We start from the raw sequence: 24,005 nt of genomic DNA, 5'->3' as shown, positions 1-24,005 counted from the left end.
TACCCTTCACGCTTTCTTTTCTCTTTTCTCTCCTTCTGTCTTTCTATTTCTCTTTGGATTTCTTTCTTCCTCTCCCTTTCTTTTCCCCCTCTTTTCACGACTTTTTATCTTTTGTTTGGGGCGGCAGTAGCTCAGGAGGTAGAGCGCTCGTCTTGGATCAAGGGATCCCAGTTCGAATCCCGGCTCGTCCGTGTTACATGTCGAAGTGTCCTTGGGTAAGACACTGAACCTAATACCCCCAATGAGCAGGTTAGCGTCTTACATGGCTGCAATACAAGGTCGCTATTGGGAAATGTGGAGCACATTGTAAAGCGCTTTGAGAAGTCATTGACTTGAAAAGCGCTATATAAATGCAGATCATTTCATTTCATTTTCATTTCTCACGCTCTCTCCCTTTTTCTTTTTTTCTTTCTTTGACCTGCCCTCTTTTCTTTTCCCTCCCTCTTTCTCTTATTTCTTTATCTCTCTTTTTCTTTCTCTTTAATCTACTAGTCCGGCCCCCGACAGAATGTTTGTTCTATCGTGTGGCCACCGGGTTAAAATGAGTTTGACACCCATGGGCTAAACCAACAGCTTTATTGACACTGAAGTTATGCTTCAGGGCCTACAGAGCTTATTCTGAAGGCCTCTTGGTAAATTTCTGACCCTTGCAACAAGTAAGGCTGAAATGTGATTGCTCAAATGCTCCAATATTAAAGCACACATGTGGAAGCAGCACAACCATGGAAAAAGCAAATAAAGGAAGCCGACAAGACAATTTGGAATGCTATAACAATTATCCATGGCCAAGACATAATTAACATCTGATGATTCTGATATTTGTTAGGCCAGCAAAGAAGGCCTTGCAGTCCCTGACGCCCAACAACTACCCAAACTGTAGTCCAGCTGACATATATCGCCCACTACAGCCATGTTGTGGCATGTGGCATTTCCAACAGTTCACCCCCCTACTGTTAAATTTGCTTCATATATCTTACAGCTTTTCAAAATACAAGAAAAACTAACTTAAAACAAAATATCAAATATTTACATGTCTGCGGAGAATTAAGATAATTCATTTTTAAATGAGAAATTTTGAGTCAAAGTCCAAATTGGGAATATATCACATTAATGTCATTTAATAGTATAATATTGTTTGCAGTTTTTATTTTTTTAATTCCATTGGTTGAATCCTGATTGTACTTGATAAACAAACTGTAAAACATTTTGGCAAGATCTGTTGGCTTGTATTGTGTCAAGTTTAAACTTGAGTAAACATTCAAAATGGAGAAGACTTAGAAGGACAGGGGCAGAAGCCCTCTGACGAGGGGTTCAAACCCCCTTTCTGAAGCCCCCCGTGGACACTTCTATCTATAACACCTTAATGGTTACAAAAAGCAGATCAGCCCTATGGGGTGTGGAAATCAAAGAATTACATCATGATTTATCAATGGTGACGATGATGTAAATAATGCAAAATAATGAATACAACAACTCATCGTACGTGATATCATAGTCAAAACAATGAACAGTGAGCCAAAATAACAAGCAACTGTACACAATAAAAGTAGACAAAATAATAAACTGTCTTGGCCACCTCAAAACTTAGCAGCAGCTCAGAAGCAAGGAAACATACACAAATGATTTACTTAACATATTGTAATACAATAATTCACTGTTATATATAAATTCGCAATAAAGCCTTTATGTAATGCTTTTTGCATTTGTCAGAATAAACCTGCAATTTGAGCACACCATTTGATATTTTGCTAGTCAAGTCGCGCAAAAGGTTCAAGAGTTGCTGAGGGGAGGATGGACGAGAGCGCCGTGAGAAGATAAAGAATATTTGGGGAGAGAGGATTAAAATTCAGGGGCAGGTCCAGTGGTTGATTTTGATGTGAGAGGGATTGAAGTGAGAAGGGGAAGGCAGAGAAGTGAAGGACAGAGACGAGTGGAGGAATGAACAAGGGGAATCGAGTTCGGCGAGATATATATAAAAGAGATTGAGGCTGGCCGACAGAGGAGGTGCTGATGGATAGGAATGAAGCGGACGATGGATGGAAAACTAGTGCCCTTCATTTTAGAATGAAATTGGAATAGATCCACTCAGCCAATTCCCAGGCCACTTGCGTTTAAACGCTGTCAATTAGTTTAGTGTGTTGTATAGCCTTTTCAGACTGACTACACACACGCCCACCTACTCACACTCATAGCTCGGGCTATGAATATTTATCAAACGGATTGATTTGACAAAGCAGATTGCGAAGGAGAGTGTTGCATCTGTAAACTATTATCGCAATATTCGATGTTGCAGCAATCCAATCCAACTTACTTTAAAGTGCCTAGTCCCTTGCCCAATTTTCCTTTGTCTTGGGAAAACAAAAAGTCTGAATTTGCTTATCTTCAATGGAGCGAGGCGACAAGTATGACAGGAGAAGATACTGAGATGTCATACCTAAACACTTTTAGTTGTGTTCAGCGTTGGGAATAACGGCGTTATTTTTTTCAATAACGGGTTAATGTAACTTATTAATTTTTTTACCGTTACAACACTATAACCATTATTGCTGGTCAAAAGTAGTGCGTTACTTCAAATAAATTGAAGAAACTATCAACCGTACAGAGCCTACTCAGCTCTGTTTATTTGTCATCCATGTACGTTTGAGAAGAGCGCCCATAGGAGCCAAAACATATGTGTGTTAGTCATTGTTATTCTTGTTTTGTCCATGGAGTAGCGCACGTTAATTTTTTGCTGTATAAAGGTACCATCGCTTGTATTGTGAGGTAAGTATCTGACCTGAAAGGGTCAGCAAAAGCTAGATTGTTGTTAACCCTTGGTTCGATTGTTTTTTGTGTCGAGGAACAAGCTATCTGACGCAAGGTCTGAGAAGCTTCTGCTCTTCATACACAATCACTGGTTTTAAAAGGTATTGGATAGTTTAGTTGGCTGGACACATGATACAAGAAGAACAGGGTGTTTCATTTGTCTCAGGCTGTTTACTTATATTTTTTCACTTCAAGTTCATGATAAATCTGTTGCTGGTGAGGTGCAAAAATATTACAAGGATCTAAAACACAAATACTGTTCTGTTCTTCTCTATTCAATTGACTTGAATACTGCAGAGAAATTTTCAAAATCTTTGACATACAACAGCTTCTTTTTATCGTAACGAAATTACTGAAGTTACTTTCCCTGGTAACAAGTTACTTTAACTGTAGAGTAATTCAGTTACTAACCCTGTGACTTTTTAGAATAATCAGTGAGGAACTATAACTAATAACTTTTTAAAAGTAACGTGCCCAACACTGATTGTGTTTTTCTCAGCATGTCAGTTAGTTCCAGGTACCGAAAAGGCACTTTTTTTTTTCAATATATAAGCTGAAAACAGATGAGCAGTTCCTGTGAAGGTTTTATTTACAGAATATATTCTGGACATGGGGCAGCACGGCGGCGCAGTGGTTAGCGCTTGTGCGGCACAGTTCATGTCATGGGAACCTGTCGTGGGTTCAAATCCAGCTCCAGACTTCCTGTGCGGAGTTTGTATGTTCTCCCCGTGCTTGCGTGGGTTTCCTCCGGGCACTCCGGTTTCCTCCCACGTTCCAAAAACATGCATTTCAGGTGAATTGGTCGGTCCAAATTGTCCCTAGGTGTGAATGAGCGAATGCGTTGTCTGTCCCTGTGTGCCCTGCGATTGGCTGGCAACCAGTTCAGGGTGTCCCCTGCCCACTGCCCGGAGATGGCTGGGATGGGCTCCAGCCCCCCCGCGACCCTAATGAGGATAAGCGGTACGGCTGATGAGATGAGATGAGATTCTGGACATGCTCCTCCATGATCTGCTACCTTATGATCCTAGGAGCTATGTTGTTGAGGGCTTTAAGCCCCTAGTAGGGTCACCCATGGCAAACAGGTTTTAAGTGAGTGCCTAGACAAAACGCAGATCAGAAGACCTCTATGAAGAATCAAAACATTGGTCCACAATTTCCTTCGCCCGGACGCCTGGAGGTGGGGTCCTCTGACGAGCGCCTGGTGGCCAGGCCTTTGCTCACGGGGTCCGGCCCGGGCACAGCCCGAAGGGACGACGTCTGCCCATGTGCTCACCACCTGTAAGGAGGGGCCAAAGGGGTCGGTGCGTAGTGAGCTGGGTAGCGGTCAAGGTAGGGGTCCTTGGTGCGATGATCCCCGGCTACAGAAACTGGCTTTTGGGACATGGAATGTTACCTCTCTGGCAGGGAAGGAGCCCTAGTTGGTATGTGAGGTTGAGAAGTTCTGACTAGATATACTCACTTCCACGCACGGCTTGGGCTCTGGTACCAGCCCTCTTATCGGGCCTTCCTGGCCTGTGGGTCTCTGGAAGCAGCTGGCTGGTATCGGCTGGCCAAGCAGAATATGGCTTTGGCGGTTGCAGAGGAAAAAAAACGGGGCATGGGAGGAGTTTGGCAAGGCAATGGAAGCAGACTTCCTAACGGCTTCGAGAAAATTCTGGTCCACCATTTCGGCGTCTTAGGGGGGGAAGCGGGGTGCTGCTGACCCTGCATGTTTTTGAAATGTGTGAGGAAACCAGAGTGCCCGGAGGAAACCCACGCAAGCAAGGGGAGAACATGCAAACTCAGCACAGGAAGGTTTGGTCCCATAACCGTAGAACTGTGCCGCAGACGCACTAACCACTGCCCCGCCGTGCCGCATGAACGGAGCCTATTAGAGTAGTATTTTTAGCTCTTTTTCCAATTAATTTCCTAATATTTTTGAGTCCCTATTAGTGTAATAACCAAATGGCCACTTCAATTATTTTTGGGGGATTGTTGGCTTGCATATGCAGCTGAAAAAAGCTGGGCTTTCAAAACCTTACCGTAACGAGCTGCAACCCAGAACACGTAGACCTGTTACTGTTCCTGAACAAAACCTGTAAATCTTTTGTCACAATGTCTACAGAACCAAAAGGGCTTGTTCATTACATTGCTGATTTCTTTTTCCCTTGACTTTTACTCTGAAACAGTGGTTGTATTAGAAGTATTTAATTTTTTTTTATTGTTCAAGGTTTTTAGATTGTATTTGCACTTTCTGACTTTATATTCAAAATACTTTGCAATGGTAGGTATATTGTCATTGTTATTTTTGTATATCATCCAAGTATTCAGGCTTAGATATTGTAGAAATATATAGCATATAGAATGAAGCCAAGATAGTAAAAAAAAGTAAAGGTATTTGTATCTACTCTTGAAATAAGCTACAAAAAGTGCAAAATGCATAGCGTGCATTGCCAGCCTGTATATTCAGACATTTGTTCTTATTTGTGAGCCCAGAACATAGCTTCCCATGACTCCTGTATTTTCTAGGTACATGGTTCATTACTGCATCATTCTAATTTTAGTTGCTACTGGATACACACCATGTTCTATTATGGCTAAAATGATTCACACTCTAAATGTTGTTCAAATAAAGTAACATTTGAAATGGCAAACATTCTATATCTTACCCAACTGCTTCTTCCACTGCTCTTCTAGTACTGTCCATTATTTCCACACTGCAGCCGACTGCCGGCCTCCCTCTACTTTATGCTCATCTCAGCAAGCTCGCTGCACTTAATTGAAAGCCAATGATGTGAGATATAGCGTGCTTGCGCCAGGGCAGCGGCTGCGCTCGCTTACTCCAGCCGCACTTTAATACCTCTGAACAATGAAAATCGCAGGATTTGGTCTGCTTCAGAATTCAATTATTTTAGAATCTTTTATAGTACTGTATTACAGAGACCCCTCACTACTTAGTACTTCAGCTAACGCTGCTTCACTCTTTCGCAGGAAAAAAAAAGGATTTAATAAAAAAAAAAAAAAGATTCTATAAAACAAAAAAACAAAAGATGCTTCACGCATCATTGAGGAACATTTTAGGCAATCAAGATTGGGAACCTCCTGTGTGGGTTCAAATCCAGTTACCGACCTTACTGTGCGGAGTTTGTATGTTCTCCCCGTGCTTGTGTGGGTTTCCTCCGGGCACTTCGGTTTCCTCCCACATTCCAAAGACATGCATGTCAGGTTAATTGGCCGGCCCAAATTGTCCCTAGGTGTGAATGAGCGAGTGAGTTGTCTGTCCCTGTGTGCCCTGCGATTGGCTGGAAACCAGTTCAGGGTGTCCCCTGCCCACTGCCCGATGATTGCTGGGATGGGCTCGAGCACTCCCGCGCCCCTACTGAGGATAAGCGGTGCAGCTGATGAGATGAGATGAAGATTCAAGCTAGTTGGCCATTCAATTAAAAAAAGGATCAAAAAGAAAAAGAAATAAGAATGCTTCCTGCAACCAGGAGGAACGCATGTAAACTCACTTAACAATTTAGGTTCATTGTTGAGACACTCTATGATGAAAACCCACAGAAGTAAAAGTAAACAGCCAGTAATTTAATTGAGTGCTGCACCGAAAGTAAATAAGTCAGTATCCTCGTATTTTGTGACATTTTTACAGAACAAGTCTGCTTGCACCTTTTTTTAATCGGCAGGGCTTAGATCATAGAGTGCCAAAAAACAACATCCTCTAATTCAAAATACGTAATGGGTTTGATTTTGTTCTCTCTCTCTCTCTCTCTCTCTCTCTCTCTCTCTCTCTCTCTCTCTCTCTCTCTCTCTCTCTCTCTCTCTCTCTCTCTCTCTCTCTCTCTCTCTCTCTCTCTCTCTCTCTCTCTCTCTCTCTCTCTCTCACTCTCACATTGTAAATGGGGACATAATAATTAGTTAGACTACCCGTTACTGAAAAAAATATTGCACTTAAGTAACAGCGTTATTCCCAACACTGATTATTGACTATATATGCAATTTACAGTATTTTACACTAGCTATACACGTTATAACATATTATCATCTCACAAGAGTCACTTTATCATGGAATTGATCACTCTTGAAAAGCCAAAGGTCCATGGAGTATTTCACACTGCACTTTGACTGGACACGTGCTTTGCGTTTACCTGCATCTTGCTGAAAAGAGTTTGTGTCCCGCAGCAAATCATGCCCTTCTCTCTCTCAGTTGGCAGGGCTTAGATGATGGCGTGCCAAAAAACAACATCCTCTAATTTATAAGACATACTGGGTTTGATTTTGTTCTTTCTTTTCTCTCTCTCTCTCTCTCTCTCTCTCTCTCTCTCTCTCTCTCTCTCTCTCTCTCTCTCTCTCTCTCTCTCTCTCTCTCTCTCTCTCTCTCTCTCTCTCTCTCTCTCTCTCTCTCTCCCTCTCTCTTTCTCTCTCTCTCTCTCTCTCTCTCTTCTCTCACTCTCCCATTGTAACAGCGGACATAATAATTAGTTAGACCGTCAATGAAAAAATATCGCAGTTACGTAACAGCGTTATTCCCAACACTAATTATTGACTATAAATGCAGTGACAATTTACTGTATTTTACATTTACCGGTACTATACACGTTTATATATTGCAATCTCACAAAAGTCACTTTATCATGGAATTGATCATTTTTTAAAAGACCATCAACTTTTTGGGAGAAACAGTCAAGAAACTAAAAATGATGCTGCGTTTAGTGAACATGAGCTGCACACAGACGGAGCGGAAGAAAGAGAGACTTAGAAGTGAAAAAAGAACAAAGAAGCAAGCGGTTGCATTGGGGAATAGATGCAGCAGAAATATAAATATCATTTTTGGTGGCTTCCTTTGAGCATAATGCCAACAGGAATAGAGCAACAAGAAAGCAAATGAGCCACTCCCCTTTCAGATGTTTCAACTTATGTAAACAAGAGTGTGGGTATGTGTTTGAGTGTGCATGTGTGTGCGCCCGTGTAGCTCCAATCTGCGATTAGCATTTCTGTCAAACTTTAAGGATGCAGTGTTTCTCAGCAGTCTGACTCTATAGACTACGTAACAAATAATAAATAAAAAAACAAGTGACGCCGACACTGCTCTCAGGTTGCTTAATTTTGCCAATCCTTTTTTTCTTCCCTTGTGATTAACAGCAGCTGGAATTAGTTTGTATTCCATTGTCCCATGAAGCATCATAGCCCCCTGCGGATCACAGCCAAGAAGATAGGTGCATGCTACAACCTAAACAGAGCACTATGAAATGTGTAATACTGCAAGGATTTTCGTATCAATTTAGTGTTTCCTAGTGGTAAATTGTAATGGGAATAACTTTCTTTAACTAAAAATTTAAGCTACATAGCACCGTCATTTTAGGGGAGAGATTTTTCTCAGAAATATTTACACTCGTGGTTTTCAGTTCCACAAATATATTCACGATTTATTTAAGATCTAAAAATCATATGTTTTAAAGAAACTTGTAAGATTAGAAATCGCACAAGTACATTGCAGATATTTTTGTGTCTGCAAAGTATATTGACACTGGATTTGTTCTTTTAATGGTGCTGGAGAAATTGGAAATTTGGCTTTAAAAGTCCTTCAAATTCCTTAAATTTGGAAATGATAAAGCTGTACGAACCCTGGTTATTACTATGTATCTATTGTTTTATAATCAGGTTTTGATTTTAAGAAGTAGTGTTAGAATAGGCTTAAAGCCCGGTCACACAACCTTTTGCGTCTGTATCGCGCGTAAAATTTTGCGATTTTTTTTTTGCCCGTGGTTGCCTGCGGTGGAAAATGTGCAAAATTGGCCGGCGACTGTTCCGCGTCGTTCCGGCGACTGTTCCGCGTCCTTATCGCTGGTAACCGCGGCTGCATCGCTGTGCCGCCCGTGGTTACCCGTCTAAAGTTTTGAGCAGCGCAAAACTTTTTCTTACCGCGTGTAAAGCACGACTGTATCTCGCCTGTATCGTGATCTCAGAAGCGTCCAACAGCGTCTGCTTCACGGGCAGAAATTTCTGGCCCTGATTCAGCCTCGATACGCCCGTGAAAGGCTGTGTGTCTGGGCCTTCAGTCAAACATTAAAACATTATGCCAGTTAGGAATAAAAATTCTTGGTGAGCTATTTTCAGAACCTGTCCACGGGTTACACAGATGTTCTTAGGGTGCTACGTTGGAGACCCTTGGCCTAATATGTAGCAGGCCAATCCCAAGGCCAACCTCCCTCGAAATATTGACATTTGTTAAGATATATTGATAAAACATGATTAATAAGTAAAATCAGTGTGATTCTTATCAGAGGTTCTCATTGTTCTCTCACCTTACATTTGGAATATTCTTTATCAATTATTGATCAAATAAAACCGCACGTTAGAAAATGTTCTTACAAAGATTTTCATTTGGATCCTCAAAATTTGAGAATTGGCTATGAAAGTCTTTAAAAAATCTGAGCATTTACACAGTCTGTGAGTGTCGCTTTAAAGAATGGTGAGAAATATCAATCTCGGAGTGTGGCAACCAAATCTTTATGTCCAAAAACTGAGATCAAATCAAGTTACATTCTGCTTGCTTTTGGGCAAAACCATTAGTTTTTTAAATTTTAATGAATTGGCTAATAATTTATTCAATCTTGTGCTGACATTGATTTCAAAATACCCCCTTAAAAATGCAGAGGGAAACCATGTGGTTTTTGCCTGCATGCACTGTAATTACTGCTGGATTTGCAAGTGAATTCATTTCATAATTTCGAGCCCTGATTTCTGGGCATGTGATTAGTTTAGAGCAGGGGTCAGGAACCTATGGCTCGCGAGCCATATATGGCTCTTTCTATGAGTATCTGTGGCTCAGAGACCAATTTGATTGCATGCAAAATTTCTCCATCTTGTTCAAAACCGGAGTTGTCAATCCTATTCAGGTACATGTAAAGCCAAACAAAGCTAAATGCAAAAGTAACACTTCGCAGTATATGTAGGGCACGTTTTTCACTACAATTTACAGTCAAGGTGTCACACAAAAAAAGGGGGAAAAAATCGTTTTGGCTGTACAACGCTAAAGAATCCTTTATATAAAAGTTCACTATATAATCTGTGTTCAGTGTTCAGATACCTTATGATGAATCCACAGAACTGTAAATAGGCCAAAACACCTGAAGAGAACTTAGTCATTTGATTGGGTGAGTGGGAGGGATGGGTGTAGCTATGCAAAAAGTGCAAGCACTCCCTCCCATCTCTCGCCCTACGCCGTCTGCGCCAAAAGTGAGCTCATTAGGCTCCCTATTTGCAGAATGTTGTGACGTTTTTACACAATAACTGCTTGCATCTGGTTTTGAAACCAATATGTATGAAAAAAAGGGTCAAAAGGAGTTTAACCGATCTTGAGTAATTGCAAGAAAGAGACAAGTTTAAAGTGGTATGTTTGTTGATTTTGGGACAGGGGCTCTGGCATTATTCTCTTTTCATAATTTTTATCAAATCATCAAAAATAAATGTGCTGAAGGCTAAGCTTTTGTCTGGGGCGCCGGTTTAGCAATTTAGTAAATTTGTCTCATAATATATGGTGTGGCTCTTTCCCAAAATAAAATTAATATTTTTTGCTTTTATGGCTCTTTGAGTCAAAAAGGTTCCCGACCCCTGGCTTAGAGGGAACATTGTCTATAAGTTAATCAATTTTTTGAACATCTCTTGTTTTTTGTTTTTTTCCGTTTCCCTGCCAGGGCCGCGCAAAAGCTGAATCTAACGTCCAAGAAGAAAAAGTTGAAGGCCACTGCAACAGTGCCGCTTCCTGTGACTTCATCTTCGCCACCATGTGACAGCCAGTTTCCCACCAATTTCAGCTCCGCCTTATTGGCAGCCCCACCCCCAGCTCCACCCTGCCTTCTCCGTGCAGCCAACAAGATCAAAGACACACCTGGTTTAGGAAAGGTAAGGTGGAATATTCACTAAGTCGCCAACAATACCGCCTTACGCGTTAGACCAGGGGTGGGCAAACTATGGCCTGCGGGCTTCATGCCATGATACAATGACAATATATATAATAGTTGGTAAAGTACTACTAATGAAAAAAAATATTAGGGTGCCAACTGCAATGTCCCTTTAAAAGTCTACAACAAAAATACAACTACAGATATGGGTGAGTGTGTTTTTTTTTAATTATAGGATGAAAATGGTTAAAGTAAGAAAATGACTGTTTAAAATACAGTCCAAATGCCAGTGTAAACTCTCAAAAAGACAAAATTAGAAGAGTCTATTCAAGCGGATCTGAAAACGACGCACCCCACTTTTAAGCCGAACGCTTCGTGCCAGCTCTGCAGTTTAATACCCAAACATACCTAACGGTTACCACGGAAACATATCTAAAGCTAAAAAAAGTCAACTGTCAACCTAGCCAACAGCGTCTGATGAAATGTCCATGGTGGGGGCAATGGATGTGGTTGGGGGCAGTCAGACTGCTGAAGTGTGTGGACTATTGATTGTCCATGTAATGAGTTTTTAGTGTTCCTTACCTCCCCCTGCTACTGCTTTGGGCTGACTAAGGTGTGTGATTTGTTGTGTGGCTATGACAACATTTTGGGTTAAACCAAACATGTCAAAACGTTGTTGTCGCATAGATTGATTGAGAAAAACCTGGACCAGGCATCAGCAACCCAAAATGCTGAAAGAGCCATATTGGAAAAAATGTTGGGAGCCACAACAAATTAAACGTGTATTTACGCCTGTAACTGAATTCAACACTTGCTGTATGTATCTATATTAGCTATATTTGCCTACAATCTAAATCACAGGTTTAATACAGCACATCCTGTGGAGAATGATGCACCTCGAGACTAATCTGTTGTAGGATACCTCCTCAAGTTTAACTTTATTACAATATTATTGAATTCAGTATGTTTCATTGCTTTGCCAAAATTAAAGAAATGCAATAAAGAAATCCAATTTTTGATGTCATTTCTATTTTGAAAAAAGCTGTAGGGAGGCTTGAAAGCGGCGCTAAAGAGCCACATGTGGCTCTAGAGGCGCAGGTTGCTGAACCCTGACCTAGACAGTATGTGCATGTATAAGAGGGGGAAAAGATGAGCTTGGAGAAGTGGCAGCATAACAGTCTGCCATGTAGTGAGGCAAAAATAAATGTTTGCTTGTTTGTTTGTTTGACTGTCTACCATAGAAAAGGGGGAAGATGTTTTGATATAACAACCGTCTTTTGCTGGTAGCCAGGTAGGTTATCCTATATGTGAAAAATTCCAAATAAAAGCTGACGCAGCAATTTTTGTTTTGTTGACTCAGCATTTTTTCCAAGTTTTCTCCCATTCTAAAACAACATTGAACTTGAACACCATCTCAGGATTTTAGTCTCAATCTAGACTCACTCTTTCTCTTTGGGTTTTTCAATCTAATGTGTCAATGACCCTGCCAAAAAGGTAAATGCCACCCAAAAGTGGTCTCACGTCTCGATGTAGGTGATGGTCTAATAGTGCCCAACCATTAAAATGCTTGTGAAAATGACCCTATCATGCCTGCTCTGGTGGCTTGTCACTATGGCGTTGTCATGAAAATCGTCACCGCCCCTTACTTGTCGCGCCCAGGAGAATAGTTCTATTTAGAAAACCGGCTCACTGAGAACCTGGTTTTTTAGCTCCCAAATGGCTCCTCAGATTTTTTTTAATGATATACTATTAATAATAGAATAGAATAGAATAGAATATACCTTTATTGTCATTGTTACAAAATGGGTTAACATATTGTGACAACGAAATTGGGCATGACACTCCAGTTTTACACATTCACAGTGAGGTATGAGCCAAGAAGATAAAGGAACAGAGAAGATAAAAACAAGGGGGATAAGGCTATAGTTATAATTTACATGGTATTTACACAAGAAATGTCGGCATGTGGGATGTTACATACAGTGTTGTCGTGATACCGTTGGTATCGTAAGGGTTGTGCAATATTGCATTTGGTGCAAAGTCATCATAGTGCAAAAAAATAGTCAGCATATGCATTGGTGCAAACATAGACATCATAGTGCAGAAAGGGGAAATGGTCAGACATTGTGCAAGGTGAGCAGTAAACGTAGTGCAGTCGACATGTGCAAGAACATAGACATGAGTACCATTATATTCGTATGAGGTAGTGTTGGCACGAGTTTTCAGTTTTTTGTGCGGTGTCTGTTTTGAGCAGTGAACAAACATATTGCTGACAGCATGTACGTGAGTACCATTTTACATTTGTGTGAGGTAGTTTTTTGCAACAGTTTTCAGTTTTTTGTGCGGTGTCTGTTTAGGGCGGTAATGGCTGTGGGGAAGAAACTGTCTCTGAGTCTGTTTGTTTTTGCTTTGTGTGACCTGTAGCGCTTGTCGGAAGGCAGCAGGTCGAAGAGGTGGTGGCCGGGGTGAGAAAAGTCCTTGATGATGTTTCCTGCTCTGCTGAGGTAGCAAGAGCAGGCAATGTCCTCCAGACTGGGCAGAGAGCAGCCGACAATTCTCTGGGCTGTTTTGATGATCCTCTGGAGCTTTTTCCTGTCTGCTGCTGTGCACCCAGCATACCACACCGTGATGCAGTATGTTAGGATGCTCTCCACTGTGGCTTTGTAAAAGGACACCTGCAGCTGCTGTTTTAGATTATTTTTCCTGAGCAATCTCAGGAAGTGCAGTCGCTGCTGGGCCTTCCCCACCACCGCTCTGGTGTTTGCAGACCAGGAGAGGTCGTCGGAGATGTGCACACCCAGAAATTTGAAAGAGTGGACTCTCTCTACACAGTCTCCTTTTATGGTGAGTGGTGCTGGATTCCTGCCATTCCTTCTGAAATCCAGAATCAGTTCTTTTGTTTTTGTGGTGTTCAATATGAGGTGTTTTTCCGAACACCACGTTGAAAGTGACTCCACCTCATCCCTGTATGCCGCCTCGACCCCTTCAGAGATGAGGCCGATCAAGGTGGTATCGTCAGCGAACTTAATTATGGTGTTTGTGGGGTGGGTCGGTGAGCAGTCAGAGCTGTAGAGGGTGAAAAGCAGGGGGCTCAGTGCCCAACCTTGGGGGGAGCCAGCGTTCAGTGTTAGGGTGGGACAGACGTGGGTACCAAGTTTCACCGACTGTGGGCGGTTGAAGAGGAAGTCCATTATCCAGTGGCAGATGGAGGGAGAGAGTCCTAAGTGTGCAAGTTTCTCCACCAGGATCTCCGGGATAATGGTGTTGAAGGCTGAGCTGAAGTCCAGAAAGAGCATTCTGACTGGTGGTCCAGGTGTTTCAGCACGGTGTGAAGTGCTGTGTTTATGGCGTCGTCAGTGGAGCGGTTTGCCCTGTAGACAAACTGGTGGGGGTCCAGTGTGAGTGGCAGGGAGTTTTTGATGTGCCGGGACACTAACCTCTCAAAGCATTTCATGACCACAGGCGTAAGAGCTACAGGCCTGTAGTCGTTGAGGCTTTCCACTGCTGACTTTTTGGGGATGGGAATGATGGTGGAGGTTTTGAGGCAAGGTGGGACGGTCGCCTGTGACAGGGACCGGTTGAAGATGGTGGTGAAGACCCCAGCCAGCGGATCGGAACAGTCCCTTAGTACCCTCCCTGGTACTCCATCCGGGCCAGTTGCCTTCCTGGGGTTTATGGTATTCAGCGCACGCCTAACTTCGTGCTCCTGAAATGTGAGGGAGTTGCTGCTGGTTGTTGGTGGGTGTGATGTGCCTGTTTGTGGCCTTCCCGCTTCAAAGCGAGCGAAGAACTGATTAAGGTCCTCAGCTAGTGAAGCCTCAGCCTCAACAGTTGCCAGGTTGTGGCCTCTGAAGTTGGTGATGTGTTGAAGGCCCTGCCACATCCTCCTCGGGTCATTCCCAGCGAAGAGGTGCTCGATCCTCCTTGTGTAGGCTGCTTTTGCTTTCTTGATGCCTCTCTTCAGGTCAGCCCTGGCCACCCCGTAAAGAGCCTTGTTTCCAGACCTGAAGGCGGTGTTGCGGTGTTTGAGGAGGGTGCGCACCTCGCTGGACATCCAGAATTTTTGATTTGGGTAGTTTTTGATTTTTTTATATACTGTGACTTCATCCGTGCAGTAACGGATGTAGGATAAAACAGTGTCAGTGAATTTCTGGAGGTCATTGTTTTCAAATACCTCCCAGCAAGTTTGATCAAAACAGTGCTGCAGCTTGGAGAGGGCTCCCTCAGGCCACGTTTGTATTGTCCTCGTTACAGGTTTTGGTTTCCTTCGGATGGGGGTGTATAAGGGGGTAAGGGATAGGCATAGGTGATCAGAATTTACTAGGTGGAGGAGGAGGGAAGCTTTGTATGCGTTTTTGACGTTGCTGTAAACGCTGGTCGGGCGAGCAGTGTGTATCAATAATTCTGCTGATATTGCACCACGCATTATGTACGTAAATGCATAGTCCCCCACCTCTTTTTTTGCCGGAGTCTTCGTTGCGGTCGTATCGGTGTAGCGTGCGTCCTGCTAGCTGAACTGCAGCGTCGGGGATCCGCGGGTCAAGCCATGACTCCGTGATCACAAAAATATTGCTATTCCGTACGAAGCTGTTGGTAGCTATCCGCAGCTCAAGCTCACTGATTTTGTGTACGATGGATCTGGCGTTGGTCAGGAAGATACTCGGAAGCGCTTGTCGGTGTGGTCGCCTTTTTAGCTTCGCCGCTAAGCCTCCCCGAGAGCCTCGTTTTTGTTTACGTTCCCTCCGCCGTCTCCGTCGCTTGTTGGGAGGGCAGGTCACCCAGGGAGATCCCGGTGGTCTTCGTATGTCCTTTGGGATGTTGTTATTGGTGTTGTAATCGTGAAATGAGTCGAAATCTAATCTTAGACCCAGGTTAATAAGTTCCTGGCGACTTAAGGTGATAGTTGCCGAGCAGGTATTTATCAAAGAAAGGATGAGAGATAAAAGAACACTTAAAGTAAAAAGATTTACTGGAGAGGCACGTGAAGCCGCTGCGTATAGTCGCGCCGCCATGTAATAATGATAAAACATTACGTACCAAACAATTTAGTAAATAGTCATTTCTTGTGTTTTGCAGGGATCCGTGAAAAACAAATGAAATGTAAATAAAAATGTTCACTGATCTAAAAAAACAATTTGTATACTCAAAACAATTTTAGCTTTATACCCACTGAACAAATTTCAAGTCGACCAACAACATCCCTGAAAATGTAAAACATTAAAGTAAAAATTAAAAATATGCAAAATGCAAAAAAATAAAATAATGATTTATACTTCTATTTTAACCAATTTAGACACAGATCCTCTGAAAAACACTTGAAAATTTTAAATCAAAATAAGTATAACAAAAAGCAAAACGATCAGGTGTCTCTAAGATTGAAGGATTAAATTTACTCAGCTTCAGAGCAATCAATATCGTTGAAATGAGTCAAAATTTGGCTCATTATGTAGCCTGTTATACATACAGTACTTTTTTCCCTTTTTTTCCCTTATATTGAACTCCATAATCACCTTTTTTAGCCCTTTCCGTAGTAGTAAAAAAGTGTGACGTAGCCAAGCTGCAAGTGTATTGTTGAAGCAGAATTTCATGTTAGTTTAGAGCAGCCCGTTGATACAAAAAACATATTTCCTACTTTGAAGGTACTGGAAATATTTGAAAAAAATTAACTTGAAAGTGTTGGAAAAGGGGCAGCACGGCAGCGCAGTGGTTAGCGCTTGTGCGGCACAGTTCATGTCCAGACTTCCTGTGCGGAGTTTGTATGTTCTCCCCGTGCTTGCGTGGGTTTCCTCCGGGCACTCCGGTTTCCTCCCACATTCCAAAAACATGCATTTCAGGTGAATTGGCCGGTCCAAATTGTCCCTAGGTGTGAATGAGCGAATGAGTTGTCTGTCCCTGTGTGCCCTGCGATTGGCTGGCAACCAGTTCAGGGTGTCCCCTGCCCACTGCCCGGAGATGGCTGGGATGGGCTCCAGCCCCCCGCGACCCTAATGAGGATAAGCAGTACGGCTAATGAGATGAGATGAGGTGTTGGAAAAGTGCTTAAATTTGGCCCTAAAAGGGTGTTTGAACCCTGTGCAATGGATGAAGGCCATCAACAGACAATAAAAAGACATCATCAACATGCAATATAGGTAATAACAGAATTAGGTCAACATCACTCATAAGCTCATGAGTGTGTTTTAAGCCTAGATTTAGTTTAGATTTGGTTTTATCAAATGAAAGAGTTTTAAGACTTATATAGACCTAACTGTACAGTTTTTATTACTTGACAAGACACTCAATCATGTGTGGAAGTTCATTAGAGTTTGGTTACTCTGCACCCTGTAAGCATAATATGCCTTGAAACAGGGGCGATTTTAGGATCAGAGCTTTGGGGGTGCTGAGCACCCACAGTGTCTGGCTGGTTAAAACATTTTTTTTTTCATTTCACTTAAAGTGATATATGCTGATATTTTTATTACAATATTTTGCTAAAGGCTTCTTATTTTAAAAGGCAGTTTTTTATCAATTGTTTTTTTTTGTTGTAATGCTGTTTTTATAAATTAAATGTTCCTTTTTTTAATTGAATTATGGAACTCTCTGGCTTCCATAATAACATACTCTCACCCTAATACACCGGAACCTCCTATCACTCTGCCGCTATGCCACAAGTGACACTAGCCAAGCAAAAGGGGTTTTAGGAATCAAATGGGCTTAACCATGTCAAGCCAGTACCTATTTTGACGCTGTGTTGTTCACATTTTAGTTTAGTTGTTCTTTTTTATATTTTAACAAGCGGTATTCATTATATCTAACCCTATCCTATCCTTTAATAAGGGAAAGACAGTTTTATGGATGCAGTAATTTTTAGGGGTGCATGGATTGAATTGGGAGGTGCTTGAGCACTTCCAAAAACAAGCTGGTCATGCCGATGGCTTAAAAGGACAATTAAGTGGTATGGCTCGCTTTTGAGTCTCCATTTGACCTTGTCTCCATATGGAAGTAACAGATGTCTCCCCAGATTTCATGAAGACACACACATACACTCGCACAATCATTCCAACACAGTTCGCCTTGTTGTGTCTTAATTCCACCAAACTGGCTATGCTTGTTTTTTTTATTTATGACTAAAAATCCATCCATGAAACCATCTCATTTTGATTCTACTTAATTTGATTTTCAGCCAATCCACTATCGCTCAAACCATAAAACCACTTCATATCTCACTTTTATCTCTTAGGTGTTGGTCTAGTGTTAAGAGCAAGGGTTTGGGATTCACATAACTGTTTTAAACCTATTTAATGGTTACAAAATAGGATTGGAGCTAGTGTTAGAATCTAATGTTTATGCTCATTATTAGGGTATTAAACTGAATTCAGAGTCTGAAATAAGGGTGGGGCTAGGGTTTACAGCTAGAACTAGGTGTAGGTATAGGTTTAGGGACCAGGGTTTGAGCTCCATGTTAGGGTTCTAAACTGAATTTAGGGTTCCAGAATAAGTTTAGAGCTACGATTATGGTTGGAAACTGGTTGAATGATAGGATAGGGTTTGAATTCTATGATAAGGTTCAAAACTGAATGTAGGTTCCAAAATAAGATTAGAGCTAGGTTTATGGTTTGAAACTGGGTAAGGCTTAGAATCTAGGGTTTGAATTCTATTATAGCAGGGGTCGGGAACCTATGGCTCGCGAGCCATATATGGCTCTTTCTACGAGTATCTGTGGCTCAGAGACAGATTTGATTGCATGCAAAATTTCTCCATTTTGTCCAAAACTTGAGTTGTCTATCCTATTATGTTACACGCAAAGCCAAACCGGAACTTACTGGTAGACGATTACTTCGCAGTATATATATGGGTTTCAACACCCCCCTGCGGAACTGGCTGCTGGACTTCCTCTGTGACAGACCCCAATCAGTGCGGATAGGTCAGAACAGTTCAGATGTCATCTACCTCAGCACGGGCTCCCCCCAAGGCTGCGTCCTAAGCCCCTTGCTGTTCACCTTGATGACACTCGACTGCGTCCCTAGGTCCGCCACAAACCACATCGTGAGGTATGCTGACGACACAACAGTGGTGGGCCTCATCAGGGATGACAACGACCTGGCCTACAGAGAGGAGGTGGAGCAGTTGGTGGGCTGGTGCAGGGACAACAGCCTGGTCCTGAATGTCGACAAAACTAAAGAGATCATTGTCGACTTTAGGAAAAACCAGCCCAACCATGCCCCACTTTGCATCAACAACAAGGCTGTGGAGGTTGTCAGCAGTATCAAGTTCCTAGGGGTGCACATTACAAACAAACTCACCTGGTCCGTGAACACTGCATCACTGGTTAAGAGGGCACAGCAGCGCCTGTACTTCCTGCGGAGGATGAGGAGAGCCCACCTGCCCCCACCCTCCCTCATTACATTCTACAGGGGCACCATAGAGAGTATCCTGACCAGCTGTATCTCTGTGTGGTGTGGAGGCTGCAGCGCTACCGACTGGGGTAGTGTGAGGAGGGTAACGAGGACAGCAGAGAAAATAATCTGGACTACACTTCCCTCCATTCAGGACATTGGCCAGAAGCACTGCCTATCCCATGCTAAAAACATTACCGGGGACCCCTCTCACCCCCATCATGGACTGTTCACTCTGCTAGCCTCTGGGAAGAGGTACTGCAGTGTGCGGTGCAGGACCACCAGGCTCCGCAATAGTCTAGTCCCCCTGGCCATTAGACTGTTAAATGGTCAATCTAACATATAGTTAACTTAAATCTAAACGGCTGCTAATCTGACTTTTTGCACTACTGGCAGTTTTTTTTTTATAGCTTGCCACTCCTTGCACATTGCTCTCTGCACTATTGTAATTACAGCGTTATTGTTACAGTGTTAATGTTACTGTGTACCTGACTTGTTAACCTGACTGCCCATTTTGCACATCTGGTTAGCTACTCTTCTTGCACTATCGGCACTATGGTAAAATACTATACGTAGCCAAAATACAATACAACATTATTTATATCTGTACATTCAAGGAAACTGTGGGGGTCAGATGCATCGACATTTCGTTCTGTATACACGTGTACTAGAATGACAATAAAGTAGATCTGAATCTGAATCTGAATCTGAATGGCACGTTTTTCACTACAATTTACAGTCAAGGTGTCACACAAAAAAATGGGGGAAAAAAAAAACTCGTTTTAGCTGTACAACGCTAAAGAATCCTTTATATAAAAGTTCACTATGTAATCTGTGTTCAGTGTTCAGATAACTTATGATGAATCCACAGAACTTTAAATACGCCAAAACACCGGAAGAGAACTTAGTCATTTGATTGGGTGAGTGGGAGGGATGGGTGGAGCTATGCAAAAAGTACAAGCACTCCTTCCCATCTCTCGCCAAAGGTAAGCACATAAGGCTCCCTATTCTCAGAATGTTGTGACGTTTTTACAAAATAAATGCTTGCATCTGGTTTTGAAACCAATATGTATGATAAAAAAGGGTCAAAAGGAGTTTAACCGATCTTGAGTCATTGCAAGAAAGAGACAAGTTTAAAGTGGTATGTTTGTTGATTTTGGGACAGGGGCTCTGGCATTATTCTCTTTTCATAATTTTTATCAAATCATCAAAAATAAATGTGCTGAAGACTAAGCTTTTGTCTGGGGCGCGGGTTTAGCAATTTAGTAAATTTGTCTCATAATTTATGGTGTGGCTCTTTCCCAAAATAAAATTAATATTTTTTTGCTTTTATGGCTCTTTGAGTCAAAAAGGTTCCCGACCCCTGTATTATAGGATTCTAAACTGAATGTAGGGTTTCTAGAATAGTTTTAGAGCGAGGGTTATGGTTTGAAACGGTTAGGGCTAGGAACCAGGGTTTGAGCCCCATCTTAGGGTTCTAAACTAAATATAAGCTTCCGAAAAAGGTTCAGAGTTAGGGTTATAATTTAAAATATGGTCAGGGCTTAATTAGGGTTTGAGCTCCATGTATAGGTTCTAAATTGGATGTAGGATTGCAAAATAAGATTAGAGTTAGGGTTGCAATTTTAAACAGGGTTTGGGCAGCAAGTTAGGGTTCTAAACCAATTTTAGGGTTCCAAAATAAGGTTGGGGCTACAGTTGGGGTTTGAAACTAAGGTTTAGGCTCTCGTTCTTTTGACTGGCACTGGATGTTTTCATTAAATATAGTAGGAAAACATTGAAAATTGGCTTTGAAGTTCTTAAAATGTGCTTGATTTTGGCCATGAAAAAAGTGTATGAACCCTGTATTAATTTCAACAAAAAGAGAGAGCGCTCGACACAAACTCACGTCTGTGAAAGACAAATTGTAGCTAAGCTCAGCCAGCATTATATCTTGCAATTTTCCAACATAACAACCTTGTGTCCTACAAAATCAATCAGAATAGCTAATCAGTTATACACGTGCACAAACGTGAGCTGAAAATGACCGGGGTGACATTTTACGGGAACAAATGTCACAGGCGCTATGGGTCGACTTCCCCTGCTGCAATGGCATTTGCACACATGCAACCCCCACAACCCTGCACCTTGCGCCGTCACATTTTATAGGATTAAATTATACAATGAAATATGTCCAAAGAAAAGAAAATCCCCCACCGGTAGCCTGTGAGATACATGCCGCGTTCAATGTTAATATGGCAGAAAACAGATGGAGACATCACAGGGAAAGCCGGGGGAAATCAGCCTCTCATGTATGTTACAAGGAGAGGCTTCTGTCCAGAGATGTCAAATGAATCTGAAACCTTAGGAGGTTTTCCTGAGTGGCGTCCATATCTTTCTTTCCCGTGTGAGATTATTACGCTGCTTCCTGTCCTGCAGGTCACACGTTTCTCATCATGTCACCGTAATAAAATCAAACAGCTGGGAGCCTCCCGGTGAGCAGCGCGGGTATCAGTCAAGGAAATGAAGTTATCCCAAATGAACATTTAGCAGAGTGACTGTTATGTTATGTAAATGTGAGGTGATGTAGATTCTTTAATTTGTTTGCATTTTATCATAAATAGTAAAAGTCACTGTTTGTTCTATCACCTTACATCTCTGAAACAATAAGAGACACGATACATTAATTTCAGCTCATAAGGAGATGTAAATCAGTTCAGGACCTGATTCTCATTTGACCAGGACTTTTACAACTGCCTTTTTATTCACAGAATTGTTAAGGGAAGAAAGTTGGGGGAAGGAAAAAGGGGACACAACGCATTGAATACATCAAACAGAAGAATGCTGTTTTTCCACCTCAGACGAATGGTTGATGTGCTTGAACAGCTCACGTTCTCAAAGGGTGATAAAACTCTTTGAAGCAAGGGAAATAGTACTCAACTGTTAAGGTATCTGTACTGCTCAATATTTGTAATTAATGCATGATAATACAATAATCCTATCAGTGACATTGCAGTTGACAAATCAACATTCTCATTTTTTGGCTAGCTTGTTTTTGTTTTGTTTTGTTTATCTCAACCTTTAGAGGAACAATGTGTGTTATTTAATGCAGGGGTCATCATCCCAAAATGCTGAAAGAGCCATATTGTACTAAAAAAACAAAAACAATGTTGCCAGGAGCCGCAGGAGATTGAAAGCAAGTCATCAATAGAGTCGCGCTCCGTAGCCGAAAGTCTGTTTGATGGCTTCGAAGTAAAACCTGCGCCAACCATCCTTGGTGGTCGTCTCACACACACACACAGTGTCCCCAAAACTTGTTTGTAAGGAAATACTGGAGATTAGAGCCATTGCTGTCCTTAAGTCTTATAATGAACGCAAAACATGCTGTATGTATTCCCATTAGCCTACAATCAAAACAAACCAGTTGGATGCAGCACATCCTGTACAGAAAAACGTGACTACAGTGGGACCTCGGTTATCGCAAATAATGGGGACCAAAACCACCCGCGAAAAGTGAAAATCTGCGAAGTAGCGACGCCCCTTCAAAAATGGTTAAAAAAAAACAAATAAATAACTAAAAAAAATTAAATTATTTTATTCTATTATTATTATTTTTTAGACCTGCGAAGCTCTAAACCCGCAAACGTGGAACCACGAAGTAGCAACGCCCCTTCCAAAATGCTTAAATTTTTTTTTTAATTTAATTTTTAAAATTTTCATTATTTTATTCTATTATTATTATTTTTTAGACCAGCGAAGCTCTGAACCCGCGAACGTGGAACCACGAAGTAGTGACGCATCTTCAAAAATGCTTAATTTTTTATTTTTTTTTTATTCTATTATTATTATTTTTAGACCTTGGAAGCTTTGAACCCGCGAACATGTAACCACTTAGTAGCGACGCCCCTTCAAAAATGCTTTTAAAAAAAACACACATATATATATATATATATATATATATATATATATATATATATATATATATATATATATATATATATATATATATATATATATAAATATATATAAAAATACAAAAATTATATATATATAAAAATACAAAAATTATATATATATATATATATATATATATATATATATATATATATATAGATATAGATATATATATATATATATATAATTTTTTTTATTTTTATTTTTTTTATCTTATTATTATTATTTTTTAGGCCCGCGAAGCTCTGAATCCGAGAACGTCGAAGCGCAAAGTCCCACTGTACTCTGTTGTAAAATGCAATTAGGAAACCCAAATTTTGATGTCGTCTTTATCTTGGCGATTCGAAAAAACAACAAACGTGCATAATGTATCCCTTATCTGGGCAGCAAAAAAAATGCTTTAAAACGCAAGATGCATAACTTTATGACCGACTAACAACATTACCATTGTGATTGTTGTAATGGGAATACAATATCGATGTGATACAAGTATTAGCTCAGTATCGATAGTATCGATTTTTGGAACAATCTGCCCACGCATACAGTAAACCTGTTGATCCTTTGGCCCATTGTAAAGGGGAAATCTCGTAGTCTCGTACTCTATTATAACATAACAAAAGCCCAGGAAGCTTTCCCATGTAACTATTACTTTCTGAGTACATATTAAGTCATTGCATTTCCACATGCTTATACAGAAAAGAGGTGCTGACAAAAGCAGTCCTGGATTTTTTTAAATGAAAAAGCAAGTAGCGGACATATCAGGATGTCGGTTCATGTGTGTGCACGCGTCAATAGCATGCTCCACCTCTGCCAGCACTGAGTACATTAATATTTCATCTGTGAGGTGGAATACGCTGTCTCACAACAGAAGCACTCATTCATTTAAAGGCTTGAGAGCACACACACACATAACATGCATACATGCACAGTTGGCTGCCTGAGAGGGATCACCACTGCTATTAAAAATTGATTAGCTGTCATTGTTTCATCTTTCCCCCAAGGTCCGTCTCAA

At 41.4% G+C, this 24,005-nt stretch overlaps 1 protein-coding gene across 1 annotated transcript in view; it reads left to right on the top strand.

Annotated features, from left to right (window-relative positions):
* The window catches only part of kif26ba (kinesin family member 26Ba), a 234,885-nt gene that overhangs the window by 132,874 nt on the left and 78,006 nt on the right, over positions 1-24,005 (top strand). Inside the window, exon 5 of the mRNA XM_088334902.1 lies at positions 10,479-10,686. Within this exon, the coding sequence (XP_088191028.1) occupies positions 10,479-10,686 (208 nt within the window). The remainder of the gene's footprint in view (positions 1-10,478; positions 10,687-24,005) is intronic.

Source organism: Urocampus carinirostris, chromosome 4 (assembly GCF_059441175.1).
Source record: "Urocampus carinirostris isolate Australia breed hairy pipefish chromosome 4, RoL_Ucar_1.0, whole genome shotgun sequence".
Lineage (NCBI taxonomy): Eukaryota > Metazoa > Chordata > Actinopteri > Syngnathiformes > Syngnathidae > Urocampus > Urocampus carinirostris.
Note: the sequence above shows the minus strand (reverse complement) of the source record. Positions and strands in the feature narration are given on the sequence as shown.